At 41.7% G+C, this 19,490-nt stretch overlaps 1 protein-coding gene across 4 annotated transcripts in view; it reads left to right on the forward strand.

Annotated features, from left to right (window-relative positions):
• Window positions 1-742: 742 nt before the first annotated feature.
• LOC121285305 (transmembrane protein 163-like) overlaps window positions 743-19,490 on the forward strand; it is a 218,702-nt gene continuing 199,954 nt past the window's right edge. Inside the window, exons 1-3 of one of the 4 annotated variants that reach the window (XM_041201743.1) lie at window positions 743-1,344; window positions 1,438-1,872; window positions 2,475-2,594. In XM_041201743.1, coding sequence (XP_041057677.1) covers window positions 1,695-1,872; window positions 2,475-2,594 — 298 coding nt within the window. In that variant the 5' untranslated portion in view covers window positions 743-1,344; window positions 1,438-1,694. The remainder of the gene's footprint in view (window positions 1,345-1,437; window positions 1,873-2,474; window positions 2,595-19,490) is intronic. The other 3 variants (XM_041201742.1, XM_041201744.1, XM_041201745.1) reach the window with 3 other exon arrangements.

Consider the following 19,490-nt stretch of genomic DNA (forward strand, 5'->3'; position numbering starts at 1 on the left):
GCCGTTTATAAACTAAGATTTTGTATGATTTGGTTCGGAGCAGGAAGAAATTCAGTTAGCTTTTCAACAGGAGAATATTTACTCGCTCCTTCACAACATGCGCGTTCACGATTAACATATAATGGATTTTGCACCATTTGCATAGGGCAGTGTTTCACAGTGGTGTTATTTTTGAAAATGAACATGCGTTCTGACAATATGATGTATTAAATGTGACCTAAATATGGACCAATGATACATGACCTGCTGACTAATATTAATCAATAACAGATTTTACATATATAATGTCTTTATATATAACACTCAGTATTTCGTCTTTTACAGAGCAGCATCTCTTTTTGGGGACAGTAGTGATATAAATACAAACATGATGTTCTTTTTTTAAAAGGCATAACTACCTGATTTATATATCGTTTATTTATTCAAGACACATTAAAATGTATTTATCTAACAGATCCAATGATCAGACAATACGGAATTCGTCTATTATTTAGCACTAAAGATAGAGTCATTTATGATCGCTTGCAGCATCATTAATACGGAGAATCTGTGTAAATCTACAGACTAGGCATTCTGGTAAATTTAATGAGATCATTATCACAATCCATAAATCAACTCAAAGACCTTATATTGTCATACGCGCAATTAACATTCAGACTATAATTATATATCCTGAAAAGCTTTGCTTACTACTGTTCTGAACACGAGGAAAGTAATATCTCAGTGTGACTTGTAGCACAAGAAGAGTGCCATCCATCATCTGACCAGGGGATTAGATTGTAACTTGACAGATCAGGCACAGACTCCCCAAGGAGTTAAAATTGATCGCCTATCAGCAGCTCAAATCGGCATAAAGCCAATTTTGGTGACCCGTATTTAAAATAGCGATGCTAAATACATAAATACAAGCCAAGCCCATTTAGTCCGTGCTAGATTGTTTGCTGTAATACGATCTTCCCGGGTTTGAAAATCCTCTCCGAAACTCTTTAGTGGGCAGAAGTTCCGGTTTGGAACGGCTCTTACATTAGTGACGCTTGAATTTGTGTGCACAGGCTCACAGGACTGCACAGAAAATCGCTTTAATCACTACAATTCCCCAAACCTTTCCTCGTTTTTTCCCGATGTCAGTGTGAATTTACAACTATTTTAAACACCATCTAATGTGTTTCTGAGTGGGTTCACGGCGCTACCCAGCAACGCCTGTCACAAGGGGAATCTTATGTTGTGCTTGCCTCAGAAACCAAGGTGTGGAATTCATTCAAGAGGGAGGAGCGCCCTGTGTTTACTTCGAGCTTGGGAGACGTAACAGTACTCACGGTGCAGACTTAAAGAGAAAATATATTTGTCAGTTTGTATCTTGAGGCACAAACATTAGCGCACGCATCTGCTGAATGTCATTAACTTATTTATGTTTGAATGTTTTTTTTTCCACTGCAGATTGATATGAATGCTTCGTCACACAGTCTGGTCATATAGACACAGGAATCCGACAGTGGTTCAGAACTGATTTGGCGAAACTCCGAATTTTAATTAGAGCCTGTTCGCCAATTTACAGCTCTGTGCTGATGAATCGAGAGTCCTTCTGATACGTGAGCTAGCGTTTAAACCTTTCTCCTTTTCTCTCTCGCTCCATCTTCTGCTGGGTGTGCAGACATCTCGTCAGTGTGCTACATTCCCCACATAGTACTTTAGCCATGGAGTCCCCACCTCCAGATCTGCCGGCTTCCTCCACAAACCAGGCGACCACTGAACATCAGAGCGTCCAGCATCCCTCGATTTCTGGTCAGCAGAAAGAACGGTTCAAGATGGACAAAGACAACGAAATGCGAATCAGTGAAAGTGCGCAGTTCGGTGATATGGTGGAGAACAGAGGTGAGTGTGAGATCTGCAATCCGGTTTCACCACATGCAATGAAGATGTAGAAGAGAGGAGGGCTGGAGGCTGTGTGAGACTAACAGCAGTCGAGGTGTAACGTTAAGCTAATGTTTTGTGAATTAGAGTTATCAGGGGATTTGAAAACTTTTAGACAGACAACATGCCACCTTTACACAACACAATGTTAGACATATGGTCGCCGCAGTTTGACTTTAAACAGAGAAGCACTTTACAATCATTGGAGCCGTTTAGGAAGTTCGATTATTAATTATTCATCAAGATTAAACGCTTTATGTATTTTTATGCGGAGATCAAGTTGTCCCAGCACAGATACATTGACACTGGCAGAGGGAATAGTTGTGAATTATTGAATATTTCAAGGACGAAGCTCCTAATAAAATTTCCTTAGAACAACTTAAGTCCTTCGAGATTTTACTGGCCTCTATGGGTTTATACTGCTGGTTTTAAAATGTGCAATACATTTCAACTTGTTTTTGATAATCCCTCCACTCACCTGGGATCTGGCCAGGGCCAGTGAACGCCGCTTAACCATACAAATCATGTAAGACGATTCATTTCTTCGTGACCTTTTCTTCTAGGTTTATTGGAAAGCAGTCAAAAGCTGAAACCCCACGAAGCCCAGATCTACCGCAAGAAGGCGTTGTGGGTATCCTGGATATCCATTATCATCACTTTGTCCCTGGCTGTGGTAGCCTTCAGTGAGTACCCAAACATCTTCCCCCAGTCCCGCAGATTGCGGTTTATCCCAGCTCCTCTCGTCTTGCAAAGGGCGAGCTCTTTAAAAGATTGCGCCCCTTGCCTTTTGATGGACCGCTCTTAATAAGTGAATGAGCAATTTTTTGCAACAGTGTAGGAATGGTAGAGGCATATTGATATTTTGGACCTGCTTTGCTATTCCACTGCAACGAGAAAATGTGTTATTTTCTCCCGAGGGTATTATTTAAATTTAATTCAGTCAAATTGTTTTTTGAGCCCAGCGCACAAGTCACTGGGAAATGATTGTTGAGTTTTGTTTAAGGTAATGTTGAATTCTGGGGCAAGATGCAGCCTCTAATGCAACAATTTATGTGAAACAGTCAGGCATTTTTAAACCTTGATTAAACAAAGAAGCAGATCCTAGTAATCCAGGATGTTAACAAAGTCTAATTTCTTTTTATTGAAATTTTAGCTTCAAAAATTAAGCAACAGTTACAGTTTACGGTTCATAGAATAAATACAAGGTTCTTTGTACCTTTATTAGCCAATGCAACACAAGGAAAAGAGGTGTTGTAATCAATGTCATAACATTGCTACCTGATTGTTATCAGTGTTGTTTTCCCGGAGTTTCGTGAAAGGAACATTGTCTTATATGCTTCGGAGAAGGGGTCAACAGAGACCTGGAGCTCAGTTTCTGAGTGAGTGTGCACGTTTGTATCATTTGCATACTGAAGCTCTATGTCTGAGGTTGGAGTAGTTTTGGTTTTGGGTTGAAGGCGGTGTAGTTGACCAGTTTCCAGTCTATTCTGCAGATTATCTCCATGCCTGTGGGTAATTTTCTGGAGGTGAGGTGCAGTTTTGCAGTAAGGAAATTGGAGGAGAGTGGGTGCAATGACACAGCCTTGTTTGAACCCAGTTTTCACTGAGATAGGGTTTGCAGTTGTTCAGTTGTTGAGGATCACAGGTTGTATCTCATCATGGAGTAGCTGCAGGATGGTGCTGAATTTCTGAGAGTGGGCAATTTTAAAAAAATTCATTCATGGGATGTGGGCTTCACTGGCTGGGCCAGCATTTATTGCCCACTCCTAGTTGCCCTTGAGAAGGTGGTGGTGAGCAGCCTTCTTGAACCGCTGCAGTTCATGTGGTGTAGATACACCCACAGTGCTGTTAACAAGGGAGTTCCAGGATTTTGACCCAGTGACAGTGAAGGAACAGTGATATATTTCCAAGTCTGGATGGTGAGTGTCTTGGAGGGGAACTTCCAGGTGGTGGTGTTCCCATGTATCTGCTGCCCTTGTCCTTCTAGATGGTAGTGGTCATGTGTTTGGTAGGTGCTGTCGAAGGAGCCTTGGTGAATTCCTGCAGTGCATCTTGTAGGTGGTACACACTGCTGCTACTGTGCGTCGGTGGTGGAGGGAATGAATGTTTGTGGATGGGGTGCCAATCAAGTGGGCTGCTTTGTCAGGATGGTGTTAAGCTCCTTAAGTGTTGTGGGAACTGTACCCATCCAGGCAAGTGGAGAGTATTCCATCATACTCCCGACTTGTGCCTTGTACATGGTGGACAGGCTTTGGGGAGTCAGGAGGTGAGTTATCCATTGCAGGATTCCTAGCCTCTGACCTGCTTTTGTAGCCACAGTATTTATATGGCTAGTCCGGTTCAGCTTCTGATCAATAGTAACCCCCAGGATGTTGATAGTGGGGGATTCAGTGATTGTTATGCTATTGATGGTTGGATTCTCTCTTGTTGGAGATGGTTATTGCCTGGCACTTATGTGGTGTGAATGTTACTTGCCGCTTGTCAGCCCAAGCCTGGATATTGTCCAGGTCTTGCTGTATTTGGACATAGACTGCTTCAGTATCTGAGGAGTCGTGAATGGTTCTGAAAATTGTGCAATCATCAGCGAACATCCCCACTTCTGACATTATGATGGAGGGAAGGTCATTGATGATGTAGCTGAAGATGGTTGGGCTGAGGACACTACCCCGAGGAACTCCTACAGTGATGTCCTGGAGCTGAGGTGACTGACCTTCAACAACTACAACCATCTTCCTTTGTGCTAGGCTTGACTCCAACGAGCAGAGAGTTTTCCCCCTGATTCCCATTGACTCCAGTTTTGCTAGGGTTCCTTGATGCCACACTTGGTCAAATGCTGCCTTGGTGTTAAGGGCAGTCACTCTCACCTCACCTTGGGAGTTCAGCCCTTTTGTCTGTATTGAACCAGGGCTGTAATGAGGTCAGGAGCTGAGTGGCCCTGGTGGAACCCAAACTAGGCATCAGTGAGCAGGTTATTGCTAAGCAAGTGCCGTTTGATAGCACTATTGATGACCCCTTCCATTACTTCACTGATGATGCAGAGTAGACTGATGGGGCAGTAATTGGATGGGTTGGATTTGCCCTGCTGTTTGTGTACAGGACATACCTGTGCAATTTTCCATATAGCTGGGTAGATGCCCTTGGCTAGCGATGCGGCAGTTCTGGAGCACAAGTCTTCAGTACTATTATCGATAAAATATCAGGGCCCATAACCTTTGCAGTATCCAGTGCCTTCAGCTGTTTCTTGATATAACATGGAGTGAATCGAATTGGCTGAAGACTGGCATCTGTGATGCTGGGGACCTCCGGAGGAAGATACTCCATAAGTTGACAGAGTTGACAGAGTCAAAAGCTTTTGCGAGGTTGAAAACTGCCATGTATAGCAGTTGGTGCAGTTCCTTGCACTTCTTAAATTTGCTCATCATCCAAACAGCTCCCACAGCAAAACACCTCCCCATTGATTAAGATCAACAGCGAGATCCTGGATAATGTGAACTATTTTCTTTATCTTGGGAGCCTCCTGTCAATGAAGGCAGACATAGATGACAACACTCAGCATTGCCTCCAATGTTCAGTCAGCATGGCCGACTGAAGAAAAGAGTATTGGAGAGCCAGGATCTCAAAGCTGGGACTAACATCATGGTTTGCTGGGTAGTAATGATCCCTCCAATATGCTTTGGAGACTTGAACAACCTACAATAGGCACCTCAAGGCACTGGAGAAGTACCACCAGCTTTACCTTCGCGAGACCCTCCAAATTTGGTGGCAAGAATCGCAGTCCAACAGCGCTCACAATCATCAGCGCCAGGCTTCGCAGACAACACCACATCACTTTTAGAGGGGCTCACGGGCAGGACTCTATCCACCAGACCAGCCATATGTGGGTGGCTTTGGTCTTGCTTGGGGCAGAGGGAGAAGTGGCTTCAGGCAAGGGAAGGGGCTGCAGGATGAGGGCTGTACTGGGTAAGGGCGATATCCCAGGGTGTGTGTGGGGGAACATGTTGATCTGTGCAAATGGCCTCAAGATGGTGAGACTTGAGGAGGTAGTCTCCAGTGGAGATGAGGCCAGATGGACATGTGAGGGTATGTGTGTGAGAATGGGTGGTGATGTCCCTTGAGCTGGCAGTGAGTGACATTCCAGTAAATGTGTGATGGGCTTAACTGTGTGAGTTTAAAGTGAGGAGATGGTTGCCATACTCTGGCGGCAGGGATGAGATCATTCATCCACAATCTGCATTGGATGGCCAACCTCCTCTATGCGGCATTGGCACTGATTGCCACTGCCATCGCGTACCAAACTGGAGTGGTGAGATTACTGGACCTCCTGCAGACAGGAGGTAGAGGACATCACTGCGGGCCTCCACGGCACCCAAAAGGCGCTCGAGGGCTGTAGGCTTTTTGTCTTTCGGGGCCATGTCTTCTTTGCTGTTGTCCTGGGCTGCTGGGATGGAAGCTTTTGCTTTTGCTTTTATTTTGTACTTTAAATGTGGTGCCTGGCGTGATGAAGCGGTGAAGTGATGGCATGGCTGGTGAACCGGAGCCCGCCTGCCATGGAAGTGGCATGTATCCCGGGACTGCATAATGAATGTGGAGGGTTTGGGACGATATGGTGTGAAAAGTTGCCATTGTAGCTGGTGGGTAAAATGTCATTTTTCCTGCCCGTTACTGTACTTAGTGCAAACCTGAGATAATTCCACCCACTGTCTCTTTTTTCCTGGGTTGGTTTCAATTTAGGCACTCTGCCATTGAAATAAAAAATATTAAAATGACGGAGCTATTCAAACATCAGAAATAACATTATTATTACAATATTACCACTAAACTACTAAATGAAACAACAAAGTATAATTATGCAAATGAAAACATTTAAACCTGTGCTTATACCAGCATCCCTATTTTCAAGCTATATATTTTTTTATTCTTGCCTTTCCTCTTTTTTTCACCCTAATTTAACTGTTTTTACCCATTGTACCTACCACCTTTCTAATTTTTATTCTCAAATCTGCGTGCCTGCTTCCATTACTCAAACTTGGGTGTTTGAGCAGCTTTTTAGCTTGGATTTTTCAGTTTTCCCAGGAGTGATTGGTATATTTGAACATCCACGGTGGTCCCCGGGAACAGAGTGAATCAATCCACTGAGAAATGATTGATGAGTTTTCTTTTAAAGGATTGAATTCCTGGAATGTCTAAATATGGGAATATTTCATGTAAAAAACACATTATCTGAGATCTTGAAATAATTTCATATCAGTTAAGCAACCATGAGCCATATTCATAAAATAGATGATCAGATTGTCTCATCTTACAAGTATCACCTTTATTTCAAAACTTTCAATCAATTATTTGTCATACTGCAACAACATTTGTATGACATCTTCTATGTAGTTACTGGCCCAAGGCACTTCCCAGGAGAGTTAGCAAACAAAACTTGACACTGAGCCATATAAGGAGATGTTAGGACAAGTGACCAAAACCTTGGTCAAAGAGACAGGCTTTAAGCCATGTCTTAAAGGAGGAGAGAGAGGTAGTGAGGTGAAGAGATCTAGGGATTAAATTCCAGAGTGTAGGGCCTAGGCAACTGAAGGCACAGCCACCAATCGTACCAATCATGGAGCAATTAAAATTGGGAATGTGCAAGAGGTCAGAATTAAATGAGTGCAGACATCACAAAGGGTTGTGGGGTTGGAACTTGCAGAGATGGGGTAGTGGGGGGGCTAGTGGTGATGAGGCCATGCAGGGATTTGAAAATGAGGATGAGAAGTTTAAAATTGAGGATGTGCGAGAGGCCTTGATTAGATGAGTGCAGAGATCGCAGAGGGACATGGGAATGGAAGAGGTTATGGAGCTGTTGCACTGTTACAACCAGGTTAGCTGGAGTGAACTGGCTCCCCTCTTTGTCTTACTCCTGAGTTGGTTATGACAGAATTTAAAAGGGAGATGATATCACCAATTTAATATATATTTAACAATGTATAGCTTGGTGCAAGAAATAAGCCAGCCAGGTTCCTTAAGTTAACAAGTAAAGAGTTAGTTTTATTGCTAAAACTCTGGTAGCAATGCAGAAATTTTAACAAAAGGCTTAAAATTACAGTTTAAAATATCCAACTACTCACTAATGCAAAAACAACACACACAGAATCCCCCCCAATCATGCAAAAAAGAAGTAAAACTCCTCAGAGTATACAATCTTAAAAGCGTGGCCAAATAACAAGTACAGTCAGAAAAAAATTCACGTATTGTTCAGATGTTTGTTTATAGCTGAAGGGTCCCTTTCCACAGTGGAGCAGTCAGTCTGCAGTCGTGGCTGGTTGATCAGAATTCTCCCTTTCAGTATTCTTGGTTTGCAGCAATGAGGTCTTCTAGTGGGTTTTTCAAATTACAAACAGCTCAGCTTTGATGAGAGAGGTTTCAGAAGAAAGAGAGATGGGGTAAGGCTTTTGTTCCTGTGTCAGTCTCTCTGACTATTCAAAAATCCAATATCTTTTTATCCAGTATCCAAGGACTGGATTATGTGACCTCTCTCTGAGAGCTCCATAGACTTGGTGTCGCTATAAAAGCCGTTTGTGTCCTTCACAAATACAGCATAGTAGCTGCTGTAAGCCAGTGTCCTCTGCTTCAGAAAAGTGTTCTTTTCAACAAAGTTTAATACATATGTATGTCTAGTTGATTACAATATGAAGTGATATATGTCCAGCTGATGATATTATAAATTAATATTTTGTGGCAACTGTCAGTACTGCATGTAAGAAGAATATTACTTTTTCACGTTATGTATTGAATAGACCATATGCATTACACTGTTATACCTTGAGCACATTGTAGCATACATTTATATAAGATATATGAATGTGATCTGAGAAAATATTGCTTAGCTTGCACTTGTTCATTAAACTCCATTAACAGTGGCACTTAAACTCACACAATGTAGTAAATGCACTGTTTTCTTAAAGTTCAATGATAACAAATATTTATTTTTTTCATAATTTTTTAAAATAAAAGTTGATTGGCCAATTGAAAACAAGCATTTTGAGGTAGGACCCGATTTGTTTCTGAAAAGTGCAAATCAAAATCTAGATAATCAAATTTTATTCAAATCAAAATCCAGATTTTGAAATGTGAAGTAAAGAGCATTTTTAAAAATAGAAACTAGGCTATTATTAAAATTCAGGTATTCGTGAATTATGATGTGAAGAGGTGTATTTATTTATAAAATAACCATTGTAAACACAATTAATACAGAGTGGATTAAGCATAAAATAGGCTAGCCAATTTACAAGGCTCTATTTTTAAAAAAAATAAGAGCCACATAAAGCCCAAGGCTTAGCAATACCTGCAGTAACATATGCAACAGGCTGTTTGTTCTAATGTTCTAATCAACAACTGGCATTCATTCACAGAGGAAGAAGGAAATGGACAGTGAATGTTTTTGTGGTATTTAAGAAGTGACTGAAGGCTTGATTTTAATGGCATTTTTAAAGTTGTGAAGAGTAAAAAGAAATACAGAGGTGTTTAGGGAGCAAATTCCACATCATAGGGCCCAAGATCCTAATGATTCTGTCACTAATGAAGCAGAGGTGTGGAGGATGTACAGAGTTAGAAGGAGAGGACAATAAGACATGTAAAACAAGAAAATGCAGGGTAGCACAGACATGGGTGTGTTGGTATTTATAGAGAGGGCCAATGCATGGAGTTTATGGAGTGTGACCAGTAACAAGCAGTGACAGGGGAATTGGCAAAATCAAGTTTAAAGGCTACATAAACATTTAGTCAGTGGCAGGGGTGAGGTGGGGTGGGAGCGGTAAATATTGAAAACACCTTAGTGATAAATCAGATGTGAAGTTTGAAGCACAGAGAACATCGCAGCTGTGTGAATTGCAGAAGGCACTAGCCTCTGCAACAGGTTTACTGCCACAGAGTGAGCTATGAGGACATTCATCCTCACTTGTCAGGCTGTGCTTGTTGTGCCATCTCAACCACAAAGGGATCAGCCAATTGCAATGCATTATTGATGTTGGGTAAAGACAGCACTATCCAGAATACATAAGGTACACCTTTTTTACATGCAAAGAACCCTGCTTTACCAGCATTAGTGTGAGGTTTACACATTGATGAGTGATTTTAGGTGCATTGCTTTCTTAGACAGCATGAAAAAAAGTGTTCTGTGTTTTGTATCATTATTGTGAAAAGATTAATTAAAGTGCCACTCTGCTCCATCAATTTTATCTGACCAAATTGCAAAGTGAAAATTGGTACATCCTCAATCTGTGTAGGCACAATACACACAAGCAGTTACATGCTTTACTTCAATAGTGTAGTGATGGAGATGTTGAGGGATATGCATCTGTTTCAGTGTGAATGATATAGCCCTTAGTCTGTTATTGTAGACTCTCTTGTTCAAAACTACAATTATAAAAATTATTGTGAACATGGCATTGGGCTCGACAGTAGCATTTTCAGCTAGTAAGATACTGTTACTCTTTTTTGCCCCAAGGATCTACCCTTGGCACCCTCCTATTTCTCAGCTATATGCTGCCCCTCAGTGTCATCATCTCAAAGAACAGTGCTAGTTTTCACAAGATATTGATGACACCCAGCTCTAGCTCACCACCATCTCTCTTGACTTCTCCACCATTGCTAATTTGTCATACTGCTTAGCCAAGTACTGGATGAGCAGAAATTTCCTCCAATGAAATATTGTGAAGACTGAAGCTATTGTTTCTATCCTCACATGAAACTCTGGTCCCCTAGCTACCATCTCCATCCCTCTCCCGAGCAACAGTCTGAGATTAACGTAGTTTGTTCGCAACTCCAAGACAGGCTTCCGACCACATACTCATAACATCACTAAGACCGCCTATACATAAGACCTCCATAACATCGCCCAACTTTGTCACTGTCTCAGCTGTTCTGCTGCTGAAACTCTTATTCATAACTTCATTATCTCTGGACTTCACTATTCTAATGCACCTCTGGCTGGCCTCCCACATTCTACGTTCTTTATGTTTGAGGCCATACAAAAACTTTGCTGCCCGTGTCTTAACTTGCACCAAGCCCTGTTCCCCTATCAGGCCTGTGCTTACTGACCTACATTGGCTTCCAGTCAAGCAATATCTTGATATTAAAATTCTCATCCTTGTTTTCAAATCCCTTCATGGCCTTGTCCCTCCTTGTTTCTGCAAGCTCCTCCGGCCCCACAGCTCTCAAGATATCTGCACTCCTCTAATTCTGGCCTCTTGTATATCTCTGATTTTAATCACTCAATTTTTGGTAACACCTTCAGTTGCTTAAGCCCCAATCTCTGGAATATCCTCCATACACCTCTCCGACACTGTACTTTACTTCCCTCCTTTAAGACACTCCATAAGAACCTAACTCTTTGACCAAGCTTTTAGCCATCTGACCAAATATCTCCTTTTGTGACTCGGTGTCATACTTGTTTAATAATTCTCTTGTGATGTGCCTTGAGATGTTTTTATTATATCAAAGGCACTATATAAAAATAAGTTGGTGCTGTTTTTAAAATATTCAGTATAAGAAATTCGATTGTAGCTGGTTTCCAAACTGTACTGCCATAAAGTGCAATGTTACTTGAGGTACCAATATATAATAACTAATAATTGGCCTTCAGAAATCTGTGGAAATGTGTTTCTTTGCATAGACCGAGTGTTATATAATTCTGAGAACTTTGGCATTGAAAGAAGGAATGAAAGATAATTTGTTATATGAAGTGAAGCTGAGTTTAGGTCCTATTATTATTGCAGATTGTTGTTTATTGGAATCGTTTGCTGAAAGTACTGTAAAATCTGAAGTTTGGATCACTGCCTCTGAAATTGTTTCATAACAACTTTTGTGACTTGTCAAAGAGTAATTTTACAGGAACATTGTTCACTTTTTCATTTGAGTATTTCAAGGACAGGTGAAAATATGTTTTTCAATTCAAAGTGTGTGAAATGTAATCATTTCATTCCTTAGCTACATGAAATAACTTTGTCACTTCATTGCTAAATTTTGATGTGAAGGCCCAACTTAACTAACAACTGCTTGTGGTTTGTTAATACAAAGTCACAATTACGCTGATATCTTGGAGGGAAAAGAAAAACATCTTAGAGGCGAAAGGATATCTCCTGTTGTTTATTTGATTACGACATGACTTAAAACAAAAGCTACTAGCAGTAGCTACTGTGACTGAATTTGCTTGCTCTTTAGGATATCTCTGAGGGTTCCGACATTCCTCCATGCAGGAGAAGTAATCAGAAAGAAACATTTTATCATGTGTTCAAGATTTCTTAAAGTGCTACACAACCGATAAATTACTTAGGAATTGTAGTCATTGTAACTTTGTAGACAACAGCCAATTTGCACAAAATATGGTCCTACAAACAGCAACAGGTAAATAACCAGATAATGGGCAGAATTGGTCGGTCCCGTTGGCAGCAGGCGTTATGGAGGTCATGAGTGGACAATATGGCGAGAAGGCCAAGAATCAGTTTCGCGCCTTCATAGAACCAGGTTGGTGATCATCTGGTCTGCCTGTCAGTAGTGGGCTGCATTTCCTGTTGCTGCATGTCAGGAACCTAATTTCCATAGATTAACATCTCATTATAAGCCCTGCTTACCAGAATCGTACCCTGAATCATCCAGGCACATTGGCGTGCATGCTGACGTGTTTCACAAGTGTACATAAACAACGTGCACCTGGCAAGCTGCACTTCACTCAGGACTTTGAGGTTTGTTTACTTATCTTGCTTTGGGCAGCACTCATGGTCATCAGCGCCAGGCTTTGCAGGCAGCACCACATCACTTCTAGGGGGTCTCACAGGGAGGTCTCTACTTACCAGAGCAGCCATAAGGCGGGGGTGGCTTTTCAATAGCTGCAAGGCTAGGGCTTGCTTGAGGAAGGGGGAGAATTTGTCTCCGCAAGAGAAGAGGCTGCAGGATGAGGGCTGTCCTGGGGAAGGGGGGTATCCCTGAGTGTGTGTGGGGGCACATGTTGATCTGCGCAAGTAGCCTCAAGAGGGTGAGGACTGAGGAGGCAGTCTCCAGAGGAGGTGAGACCAGGTGGAGATGTGAGGATGAGTGATAAGGTCTGTGGTGATGTTCCTTGAGCTGGCAGTGAGTAAGATGCCAGTGAAAGTGTGATGGCCTTGTGAGTGTGTGAGTTTAGAGCGATGAGATAGTTGCCTTACCCTAGCGGCATGGATGAGATCATTCACCCTCTTTCCACACTGAATGGCCAACCTCTTCTGTGCAGCATTGGCACTGATCACCACTGCCACCGCCTCCCAAGCCAGAGTGGTGAGATTGTTGGACCTCCTGCGGCCAGAGTAGCAGCGGAGGGGATCACAGTGGACCTCCAAAAGGCATTCCAGTGATGGGCCACTGAACTCTTCTTGGCTCTCAGGGCCATGTCTTCACTGGAGCAGTCCAGGGCTGCAAGCATCGAGAACTGTGTCAGTGGCTACAGATATGTTACCCGGAGTGAGGAAACAGGGAGGTAATGGGTGTGGTGGGCGATTCAGAGGCTGCCCACCAGCGAGACGGCATGGGTCCTGTGGCCGCATAATTAATGAGGTGGGAGGTGGATGATATGGTGCAAAAACCCACCATTGCAGCCAACGGGTAAAACGTCCTTTTTCACGCCCACTACCACACAGTGCAAATCTGGGACGATTCTGCCCAATGTAGTCTGGTATTGATTAAGTGGTACTGATTAAGGGATGGATATTCATCAGGAGAAATTCCAACCCTCTTCTAAAAAGCACAGGAGGATCTTTTATGTCCAGCTGCACATAAACGTGGGATCTTGGTTAAACATCTCAATGAAAAGAAGGCACCTCCAACAACATGGGACTACTTGAGCCCTGTAATATCATTTTAGGTTATTTGATTAAATTCATATTGGGATTGAAACCGCAATGTTCAGTTGAGGAAAGAGTCAAGCTGACACTTACAGATAGGACTGTATCAAAGCTCTGACTCATGTTGCATTTAAACTATAACTAAAATATCAGTGACAGGTGCACTATGAAATGCCTTGAGAACCAGATTTCAAAAAAAGCTAGGCCCAGCGCAATGCACTTGCAGTAAAGGCATTAAATAGCCAACAAGCTACTTGGTTAGTACAGATGTCAAAACATCTGTTAATCTAGCTGTATACTTGTTAAAAAGCTCACTAACATTGAGAAAAGCAGTACTTGCCAATGAAACATTACATGTGCTGGTAACCTCTGAAATAAAGACACACAATCAGATTTTTAGTGGTCCCCACAGTGCAAAGCAGGCACCAAACAACAACAATAGCAGCAACTTGCAGTTATATTGTGCACTTAATGTAGAAACATGTCCCAAGCTGCTTCACAGGAGCATAATCAGGTAAAATCATTTTCAAATTAAACAAGTTTTAGTAGAGGAAATGGCAGCTATATGGCAGACAAGAATGAAGGGAAGGTCTGTGCTAGGGTGGAAGGCAAGGAGATTAAAAGATAAAATGGATGAATATGCAAGGCAAAAGTGGGTGGTAATATGACAAGTAAAGAAACAAAAGATAGGGTCTTGTCAGTGTACATGTGCAACCTAATTCCATGCTTTGGATAATGTCATCAAGGGGCAGCATGCAGATAAGGAAGAAGAGCCTCACTATCAACTTCTTTATTAAGTGTGAGCCTCCCTATGTTCTGCTTCTCCACCATACCCAAGGAGCAGGCTATATAGTGGTAGATGACTATCAGTTGTAGTAGCTCATAAAAACTGTGCACATGCTATGAATAAAATAGCATCTTTTATATCTGACCTTATCAACTTTCCCTTGCTGAGCAAAAAGCTGTTCTTTGTCTTCAGGTATTACTAGTCTTCTTACTTCTTTTGGAGAAATATGAATTTTCAGAGTAGTGTTAGAAACAGACTATTAAGAGGAGAAAGTGGACCTCATTGCATCCATTTTATACCAAAAGGCCAATTTCAAGGACCAACAGCTAGGCCCAAAGATGTCTGGAAGAAATCAACCCAATACTACAAGCCTTGATGTTGTCAGGGCTTATTGCCTTTGTTGTGTCCAGTGCACTCAACCATCTGGACTTAGAGGAATTCTGGAGGAAGCCGAGAAGGATCATCTGCTCCGCACTTAAGGATAAAGGTTGTTATGTTTATGTCAACAGGTCTAACCTCTACACTGGATTTAGACAGTTTGAAAAGGTTATACTGCACGTGGTATTCAGCCAAAACCTTGTTCCAGAGCCATTCCTTGCTCCCCTTGTGTAGTATAACACAATCTGCAGTGAAATTTGTTGCTCCAGCATTGCAACTTTTAAAATTTGTTGGATTTATTTAATATAAATATGTATTTTCCTCTTAACATGCTTATTAATGCTTGTCAGCTGAACAATTCACTCTTTATAATTTCCAAATATGTCAATTGCATGAGTTGAATAAGCTTAACATTCCATCCTTAATCGGCACCTTTTTGCCTGCAGAACTTCTACTAATAACTTAGAATACTAAATACAACTGATAAAGAGCAACTGCATATTAAATAGCCAGTGAACAGTTTTGGTCTTTAAAAGTGGTTCAAAGAAAAAAATGCAATTTACATTTCCATCTGTGAATTATTTTTATCTTTCTTTAGATGCGCCCCTTTGTACACTTTCCCCTCACTGACAGTTGCCTGCTTCCTAACCTCAATTGGTGTTCTCTGAAGTTGGATGTATGAGGGTGGTTTTGGGTGCCATCCTCAGAATTTCCTATTGCCCTGTGAGGAAGCACTTGACCCTCATTTAATGCTTGTGTGCTCAACAAGTAGGGAAAACAGAGCAGTGTCTATCTTATCATGTAGTTGTTATGACATACATGGACTTTTAAAATTACTATCGTATGGTACTGAATAGTATATTCCTGACTAAAGCCAGAGCAGGTGGAGTCAGGAGTAATAAACTGAGTAGAGAACTGGTTACAAAACAGAGAGTAGAGGTTCAAATTAGTTAAATAGACTGCTGGAATAGTACAACTGTTGCTCACAATTTAGATAAATTTAGATTCAGAAATCAGATGTACTATATCCAAATTTGCAGACAACACCAAATGGTGATGGTGGTGGCGGGTGGGGGTGGTGGTGCATTGTTAATACTGAGGAAGACTGCAACAAAAATAGCCAATTACAAAGGATTATAAAACAATTATGATAACATGACATGATAATACAAGAAGGTGTGAACAAGGTTGCAAAATGAACATGTAAATGGCGAATGAATTTCAATATGTATATTAGTGTGAGGTGGTGCATTTTAGTTGGAGGAATAAGAACACCACCATGGAAAATAATAGTCGAAATGGAATACACGTGTACAGGGATTTAGGGGTACACATGCACCCCTAAATCATTAAAAGTAGCAGTGCAGGTTAACAAAGCCATAAAAACTGCAAACAAGACATTGGGGTTAGTTTCCAGAGGGATAGAATTCAGAAGGTGAGGAGTTATGTTCAACTTATATGGAGTTTTGCTTAAAATATATTTAGATTGCTGTGTGCAGTTTTGATCTCCATGGGCCAGAATTTGACACTAGACCATCGGCTACTTTTTAGGTTGGGGGGTGCTGTGTGTGAAAATGAAGAGTCGGGATTCCCTCTGGGTTCCCACCCGCCCCAACCACACAGCGATTTTACACTGGAGTGAGCAAGGCCTCGGACAGGAAGCCCGCCCTTGCCCCAATTGAGGCTTTTAGTGGCCTCACTTCAAGGCTGTTTCCTGCCCAGCCCCAATTTTTAGGCTGAGGGGAGGATTGAAGTTGCACGGTGAAAGCCCAAAAATGAATAAAGTTTCATCCCAGGCAGGAAGGAGAGGGGGGAGGGTGTCCCCACCAGAAGCGCCCTACTGATGTTGGGCACTCCCTCCCATTAAGGTCTGGTGGCCTCCTCACCTACCACCGCCCCTGCTGGCCTCTCCGCCAAGACCCTGATTGCACCCTTCGCGTCCCCCACCACCCCAGGTCACCCCTACTCTCCCCACTCTGGGACCCTTTAAAATTACCTGGCCCTCTGGTGCCCAGACTTAGTTTCAGGCATCCTTCTGCATTTCCTCACCAGCCTACTGCAGGGACTGGAGAGCTGCCAGCCAATCTGATTGGCCGGCATCTCTCTGAGGCAGGACTTCCTCCCGAGTGAGGGGCGGTAGTCCCGCCTGCAGCCACTGAACTCTCATTCGAGTGTGAAATGGCTGCAGGGCACTTGGAGTCAGTGGCGATGTGTCCCCGCCAATTCTTCAGATGGCAGGAAGCGAGACCCCATCATCTGAATATTTGAGGCCTACATTACAAAAAAAATGGATATAGAAACACTGGAGAAAATGCAAGAACAGCCTACAAGGCTGATAGCAGAACTGAGAGAGTATAAGTATCGGTAAAGACTCACCTCTCATAAAAAGAGTAGGCCGGGAGGTGACCTGATAATGCTTTTTCACATCAAGAAATGGTTTGATAGGCTTGAGGTAGAGGAATTGTTTCCACTTGTGGGAGAATCTAGAACTAGAGGCCATAAATGCAAGAGCAAAATGCTGCTGGAAATTTGAAATTAAAAATTGAAAATACTGGAAATGTTCAGCAGCGTCAGTGGAGAGAGAAACAGAGTTAATGGACGGAACTTTACAGTCCTTCCTGCTGGCGGGATTTTCCGGTCCCACCGAAGTCAGTGGCATTTTGAATGGATTCGCTGCATTTTGCCGCACTGCTCCACTGCAATGGGGCTGCAAAATTCCCTGAACACTATGTTTCAAGTTTGGGATCCATCATCAGAGATACAAAATCAGAAGATAGTTGCTAATAAATTAAACAGGGAAACAAAGGGCAACTTTATTTAGAGAGCGGTTATAATGTGGACCTCCTTGCTACAGGAAATGGTTTGAGGTAAATAGATTGGATGCTTTCAAAAAGTATTGATACAAGTACTAAAGAAAAGGCAATAGAAAAATATGCTGAAAGGTTAAGATGAGGCAGAAAGAGTGGGACAAGACGTGTGTGGAGCATAAATATCAGCACAGGCTAGTTTGACTGAATGGCCTGTTTCTGTGCTGCATATTCTATATAAAAATATGATAATCACTAATAAATTGAATAAGGAACTCAAGGCAGGCTTCTTTATTGAGAGAGTGATGAAAACATTGAACTTGCTGCCATTGGAATGGCTGAGGCAAAAGCATAGCTGTAGTTAAGGGAAAAATAGGTAAGTGCATGAGGGAGAAAGAAATAGATGATGTGGTGATAAGGTGAGATGAAATAAGATAAGAGGAGGCTTCTGTCTAGCATAGTCACTGATCTAAATCTGTGGGGCTGAATGGCCTGCTTCTGTGCTGTAAATTCTATGTAATCCTGGAGTGTGTTGAAACACCAATCCCATGTAAAAATGAAAACACTTGAATGAAATCCAGTTTTTGTGAAATATCTACTCAAAATCATTGATGTTAAAAGCTCTTACTTTTCTTGTGACCCTGCAAAATGCAACTCATTAAGGGTGTTGATGTGAGTTTTACCAGATCAGAACCAATGCTGGGTGCTTGCTATTTGAATCTGTGACAAACTTAAAAGTACAATTTAATGCAGCGGAAATATGCAAGAAATTCTTCATACCTAATTAGATGCAGTTCTTCTCTTACGATTACTCATCTTTCACTAATTTGTTTTCATTTTCTGATGTTTTCCTCACAATGTTTTTCTTTGAACACCCATAAAAGCTGATATCCAAAGTGACTGGTAACATCAAATGACTTGACAACTTGGTTCTGTATGACTCGGGAAACTCATAATACTCTGAGCAAAATATTAGGTAAAATGGATACAGAGGCAGTGGTGCAACAATTCTTACTTCCCACAAAGCTTTTGTGTTAATAAATTATTTTTATATTTCTGCAAGATTTACAATTACTTGATTCATTAATATTAAAACTATTTGCAAGTTAAAGAAATCTAACTTAGTGTATGCTAGAATTTTAAAAATGTGTAATGTGCGTTATGCATATGATACATGTTGGGGAAAAAGTCAAGTTGATTCTTAGAATGTACTGTTTTTTTTCAGACTATCATAAATAGCAACATATTTAAAGTACATTTCAGATTTCATTGAACTATAGCAATTGCAGCACTGAAGAAAATATGTTGGCCCTCTGTCATGGTGACAGGTCTTAAATTATTATTTTTCTGCTCTTTCACCAAATTCTTATATATTCTTCCTGTTTGACTGCTTAATTATAATTGGAGACTATAATCAACCAGATGTTTTGTACAATATTTTTCAGTGAAAGATGTCAAGAGGCTGGTTTGTATTTCCAAACATAGGGCTGGATGTTAACTCAGAGGTGAGGAGGGAGGGCTGGGGAGACTGCTTTGGGGTTGGGAAGCCCAGAACAAAGGGTTTCCCTTGGGTCTAGTTGAAATTAATGGTAGGAACCTGATAAGTAGGTTATTTATTTTGTCCCATTTCCTGGCTGCAGCCTGTCAGATTGAGAGGATGCCTGGCTGTCAGCTGGCTAGGCCTTTGTGACCAAACAATAATCATGAAATGGAGAGGATGAAGTGAGGAATTAAAAAGGCAGGTGGGGAGAT

The sequence above is a fragment of the Carcharodon carcharias genome, chromosome 12, assembly GCF_017639515.1.
Source record: "Carcharodon carcharias isolate sCarCar2 chromosome 12, sCarCar2.pri, whole genome shotgun sequence".
Lineage (NCBI taxonomy): Eukaryota > Metazoa > Chordata > Chondrichthyes > Lamniformes > Lamnidae > Carcharodon > Carcharodon carcharias.